This window comes from Primulina eburnea, chromosome 3, assembly GCF_022965805.1.
Source record: "Primulina eburnea isolate SZY01 chromosome 3, ASM2296580v1, whole genome shotgun sequence".
NCBI classification, from domain to species: domain Eukaryota; kingdom Viridiplantae; phylum Streptophyta; class Magnoliopsida; order Lamiales; family Gesneriaceae; genus Primulina; species Primulina eburnea.
In genome coordinates, this window is record NC_133103.1 from 51,384,791 (window position 1) to 51,391,058 (window position 6,268).

At 32.3% G+C, this 6,268-nt stretch overlaps 1 protein-coding gene across 1 annotated transcript; it reads left to right on the top strand.

Annotated features, from left to right (window-relative positions):
• The first annotated feature begins 1,824 nt into the window (after window positions 1-1,824).
• On the top strand, window positions 1,825-5,967 carry LOC140827851 (transcription factor bHLH104-like). Its single transcript, XM_073190706.1, has 5 exons — window positions 1,825-2,061; window positions 3,233-3,301; window positions 4,159-4,236; window positions 4,440-4,602; window positions 5,403-5,967. Exons 1-5 carry the CDS (start codon window positions 1,934-1,936, stop codon window positions 5,649-5,651), a joined length of 687 nt encoding a protein of 228 aa, XP_073046807.1. The 5' UTR covers window positions 1,825-1,933; the 3' UTR covers window positions 5,652-5,967.
• Window positions 5,968-6,268: the final 301 nt, after the last annotated feature.

Here is a 6,268-nt window from a genome sequence, read left to right on the forward strand (position 1 = left end):
CATAAAATTGATAGGTAGGACGTATTTGGTTTGATAAGTTTGTCTATGTAATTATAAAAAAAAATGATAAAAAATAAATTATACTTGTCGATAATGATATCAACATTCCTTACTTGAAGAACAAATCTCAATTATAAAATTCAACTAGTCTTGGATTAGCTAGTGATATAAAAGAAAAAAAATTATTTAATAATATCTTAAATTCAAGTCTTATCGATCGTGTATACATGTTCATGTAAAGAGCTTTTCTGAACTACAATACGATGTTCGTTATGTTTTATAGCAATCGAAATATGGCGCTGAAACTTTTATACAGTTTAAAACATTTGAGTTATATCGTTATCACCGGCTATAATTTTTAGCAAGCGCTCCAGTCCTATACATTTTATCAATGATGTAAGAAAATTTAGTAAATTATGTTGATTTATGCTTTAAACATTTAGGTTTAAAAAAATTAAACTGTGGGTTTTTTAAATCATTTTATAACAAAAATTATTTGTGTGGTTACTTTAAATACACCACAAAAGGAGTGTTTATATTTTGAGATGATGCAATAAAATCTTTATTTATTTTAAGTTAAAATTTGAATTTCATTAGTTGAAAATCAGATTATATTTAGAATATTATATGAACTTTTTGGATAAAAAAATTTATCCACGCTTTCATTTGCATTTTCCCGTTTCCTTTTGGTTTTGTCAGTTTCAATTTGCTTTTGAATTTAAACTATAGGAAAGGTACACGATTTAATTTTGTTTCATCTACATATCGAAAACAAGTAAAGTCCTTTTCATAATTTTATTTTAAAAAAATATTCTTACATTTATTAGGTTAAGTGGAAAACAAAATAATATAAAAAAATAAAGAAAGTAAAGCCCAAAAAAACCCAAAATAGGGATTTGGGCTGGACACTTGTTTGTAATTAAATTAAAAATTAATTCGATAACCATAATAGACGGTCGATTCCATCCTACACGTAGAGGCACTATCCCATAATAGAATCAAAGGCTAAAATTTAGCCACACATACATGGAGTCCACTAATTTTTTTTAAAATTTATATGTATGTAAATCTTGTCCATCCAAACCATGTGGGAGCACTGTCCCCACAATTATCATCGAACCTACAGTACTGGGATTGAGGATTTGAAACCATGGATTTTAATTTCATTTAATTCTTTGAATAAATTTTCGTTGATGAATGTGATTATTTACATACATTCAATGTTAATGATGATAAATTTAATTTTTATATAATTTTCAAAAAACCGATTGATCCTAGAGATAACTCAAGTTGTCTCACCCCTCTTTCCTCCATTATGTCCTAGTATCGAGTCCTCTAGTTAATAAAACTGACATTAATGCATTTATAAAATTCAAACAAAGTAATTATAATTTTTTCGTTTAATATATAATAATAATATAAATTAAATAAAATTTTAATTTAATCTGATATTGTCTTTTAAATTTTTAAAGTAGAATCCTGTTTTTTAACCTCAAACTCAAATTTTGTATATTTTTTACTATGAATAATAATAATAATAAGACAAAAATTTATGTGAGACGATCTCACGGGTCGTATTTTATGAGACAGATATCTTATTTGGATCATCATAAAAAATATTATTTTTTATTGTGAATATCAATAAAATTGATCTGTCCCACTCTGATAAAACATATCAAATTCGGCCAACTCTTCTGTCCTTTCAACTCCTTTTTCCTAATATTATATGCGGCGAGGCAACTTGATTCCATCTCTCCACGTGGCATCACCTTGTTGGCTGATTCCCAACATCAGATCATTTCTTTATTCCCATTATTTACAGCATTTTACTGTTTATTACTATTATTAAGCAAAAATCTGAGGATTCCATTCCACCAATTTCGATTTTGCGAGATTAAATCCGCCATTGTTTTCTCCAAGTTTTCGCGAAAGGATGGATAATCTTCAGCTGGAGTCATTTGATGGGAATGGCTGGTGTGATTTGATCGATTACAGCAACCTCCTGGACGAAGTCGCAGCCGCGGATCTTTGTTGGAGCAGCCCTCAGATTCAGGTGCAAAGGTGGGTAATTTGTTGTGTTCATCGGATCTGTTCGTGTTGTTTCTTTTATTGGATTTGAGGAGCTGCTGATTAGTATATGTTCAATTATCAGTGTGATGGTTGTGGTTATTTTCCAGATATTTATGTTATTTATGAGGGGATTTCTAATTCCGGGATGAACCAGAGCGTTAAGTTCCCAATTTTAGAAAATTCATGGTTATTTTCTTGAGGGGGCGGGGCGACCATTCTGCATGCCTTGCTGATCTGAGCTCGGATTATTGTTCGAAGGTTAAAAAATGAAGGTTTTTTGTTTTTTATTGTTTTTATCGGTCTAATAGATCGAAGGTTAGATTTTAGGCAATATGACAGGAATTGAATTTTTCAAAAGTCATAGTTCAATTTGGGGAAGCTTTGAATTTGAAATATTTTGAATTAAGTTATAGAGAATTGATTAGATCTGGGACATATTACTTCTGTCTTAGGTATCAAAACCAATTAAATGGAGGAATGTTTTTGGCACACCGCAACTAAGAGGGCTAAAATGGTTTTGGCCCCAAATAATGGAGATAAGAAAATTAATTGACCTGAAATAGAGGTGTTGCAAAACCATGTGATGATGATCTTGTGGTTTTTCGTCCTATCCCAACATTCAAGTCGTTCGATAGACTTGCTGTCGATTCATCTTTCTCTCGTGCAGGTTTAAAAATATGCCAGTAATAATATGCTAAAGTTTTCTTCCAGTAAAAAAACTCTCCATACCTTGAACTAACATACCGTGATTTGATCCAGTCTAGATGCTGGTAATTGAATTCTAATGATCAATTTTTTCCATTGTATGCTAGAATGTTGAAGAAGCATGTTCATATTACGTTTGACTGAAACAGACAAAGCAAAGATATCTCTTTAAATGAAAACAGTGATAGAAGAGAGGTACTTGAACAAAACAAGGAGATTCAGAAAGGCTCGGATCTCATATTATGAACAAAAAATTGTATATCTGAAATTTACTAAAGGAAGTCTATTATTATACAATAGACTTGAGATCTAGAATCCCAGTGATTACATAAATACAACCCCGATGATTATGCTAACAGAGATTTTTGTTGGCTTTATTGTTATTTAACTTTAAATTGTAGGTTAAGACAAATCTTGCAAAATGTTGGTCTTGATATGGTTGATTATTTTGTTGCAGTTCTGCTGTGGCAACTGATGTCTGTAGTGGTGGGAGTTTTTCTCAAGTTAGCGAGTGTCCAAGAAAGAGGTGACTATGAGTAGCTGTTTCTATTTTGAGTGAGGCTCGTGATATTCTGTTTCATGTGTTGAGAAGGCTGACTGAGCTTCAAAAAAAAAAAGGCTGGCTGATGACCTTTTATGCATATTCTTTTCATTATATATATTTAACAAAGTTCACTGGATAATTATTTTTTAAAAAGGATACGTTGATTTATAAATTTTAGATGTTTTTGGTCCCTGACATTAAAACTAACGGAAAAGGGTATAGTATATGTATTGCATGTGCCCAATATCTTCCCAATTTAGCTAATATTTAAATATGATAATTAAATCTGTTTGTTCATATTGTTCAGAGCCAAAACCATTCGGTCTCTATTGTTTGGAACTAAAAATATTTTTATCTTTTCTTTGTTGCTTTTTAACGATGAATTAACATTGGCGAACAAAAACATTTAAAATTGATGAGAGACTTTTTTTAGGACTAAGCAAACAAGAGAGACCAAAACGGTTTCGACCCCATACAATATGAACGAAAAAAGTAATTATCCCAAAATCCACTTAATTAAAGTTGAGTAGAAATCAACTCAGTTGTGCAGATTTGACATATAATCTCTTCTCCATGTATATTGAATAATTTGATCTTGTTTTACAGATATCGGCGGAAGCTTCCACTTTATTGAAATATAAACTTAGAGTGAAATATTTTAATGTGCGAAAACATCACATAGTATTTGTTGAGTTGATTTATTCATGGATTTATTTGATTTATATTATGTGATGGAACTCATGCATTGGATTGATAAATGAAAAGTAAAAAGGAACATAGGTTGCTTATTTTTTGATTAGGTGATTTTTCAATTATTTGGGTGTTGTACTGCTGTGCAGGGGACGCACTGAACCATGCGGTGGTGGAGAAACTAAAGCATGCCGTGAGAAAATTAGGAGAGAAAAATTGAATGATAGGTAAAATTACTATCCATAAGAACTTTTCCTATTGCCATTTAATTCGTTTTGTTAAATGATGATGATGTGTGTGTGCTAACATGTTACTTCTTAGTGAAAAATAATAATTATCTTCCGTGGCAGTCCTTTAATTTAAATAGAGTTAATTGAAAGGAAATGAGAATATTCCTGATACTAACTTATACATGTCGTTGATCCTGCAGGTTTGTGGAATTGTCAGCTATATTGGAACCTGGAAGACCCGTGAAAACAGACAAATTAGCCATTCTTGGTGATACTATTAGAATTCTTGGCCAGCTAAAAACTGAATCCCAGGAGTACAGCGAGATGAATGAAAAGCTTTTGGAAGAAATCAAAACCTTGAAGGTTAGCTAGAGATGATAGTTGTGTTGAATACTGACCATGAACTTGAATTTTGATTCCCTTAATTGTCTTCAAATGCTTAGAAAACATTGTTATAGAAAGCCTGTCCTCAAAATTTTTGTAGTGTAGGGTATTGAAGCATTGAAAAAGCTTTACTTTATAGAGAAAGAATGCCATTATGCATATTTTATACATATTGATCGAAATTATTAAACACTTTCTTCATCTCAATCTGTAGGGTAAATTACGTATTGGGTACAGACCTATGTTATGCTTAGAAATCAATGAGGTGAAACCCCATTTTGTTTTTAAATCGATAGTTGAAACCTAGCTGCATTTTTTATAATACACGTATTTTTCATATAGCTATGCATGAAATATCCTGAAATTAGAATTTTCATGCCAAAAGTATCCTTGTATCTTTATAGAAAAATCTTTAAACATATTTATTTTCTTCCTCGTTCCAATCATTTGGAACTTTTGAGATGCTATAAAATACGGGGGAAATAAATATATTTATGTTTTTATTTATATGTAGAGTTATTTCAACTTTTGAAATTTTAGTTTTGGTGTAATTTCATGAATAAGCATATGCATAGCACAGATCCCGCAAATTGTCAATATGGGGTTCAAACTATCAATTCAAAAACACAAATGGTTTTAGGTCGTTGATTTTTTGCAGGTTTAGCCTCTTCGACACTACACGGGATTAAAGCAATTTATCTGAGTCTATCATTGTGATCATGTGGATGTAAAATTTATGTCTTTTTGAGCCCTGTGATCTCATTTCTGTGTTTGAGCAGGCTGAGAAAAATGAACTTCGTGAAGAGAAACTTGTGCTTAAGGCTGATAAAGAAAGGATCGAGCAGCAGTTGAAAAGCATGGCTGTCCCATCTACCGGTTTCATACCTCCACATCCACCACTTTATCAGGCTGCGGCAAACAAAATGCCAATGTTTCCTGGATACAGCTTCGTCCCAATGTGGCATTATTTACCACCCAGTACACGCGACACGTCTCAAGATTCTACACTTCGCCCTCCTGCTGCTTGATACTTGCAGAAGTTGCTAATAGTATGGAATATATCTCTCGTCGTCGCCACAATTGGGGAATTATATTCTCTTCATGTTTGTAAATATCATCTACTTGCGAAGCTGGTTTTTCTTCTTTAACTAGTCTTATTAATCTGCTATTTATTAAAAAAATTTAAGTGTTGGCTATATATCAAGATTTGGGAAATGGATGGCATTTTTGGGATCCTGCCTTCGAATCGTTTTATTTTATCACTTCTCCTTTTCTTTTCCACGGCGTTCCGTTGGCCGAGTTCAAGGCGAAACATTTGATGTGGAAATGGTGTTTCATGTTTTCTGAATTCTCTGTACATAAATATTTTGCTTGTTGACATGTTGAAAAGACCTACCATCCTACTTGGCTTGAAGCCTCGTTACGTCGGAGACCTGAAATCCGAAGCAAAACTCTTACCCAACTCGAGCTCGTTATGAGCTATATCGAACTATAAATAGATGGTTCAAACTCCGTTCATTTCTTGATTATATTCAAACTATTTCAAGAATCATTCATCCCTTCTCCTCTCTTTCATCGAAGAAAATAAACATCTTTCGGATCGACCTCGCTTTTTCCTAGTTTTGGAAGCAGTCTGTTCAGAATC

What these genes read in the sequence shown, in the direction of transcription:
- LOC140827851 (XM_073190706.1), top strand. Translation starts at nt 1,934, where the DNA reads ATGGATAATCTTCAGCTGGAGTCATTTGATGGGAATGGCTGGTGTGAT. An exon ending in AGCGAGTGTCCAAGAAAGAG is followed by an intron (nt 3,302 to 4,158) that starts GTGACTATGAGT and finishes ACTGCTGTGCAG; the next exon opens with GGGACGCACTGAACCATGCG. An exon ending in AGAGAAAAATTGAATGATAG is followed by an intron (nt 4,237 to 4,439) that starts GTAAAATTACTA and finishes TTGATCCTGCAG; the next exon opens with GTTTGTGGAATTGTCAGCTA.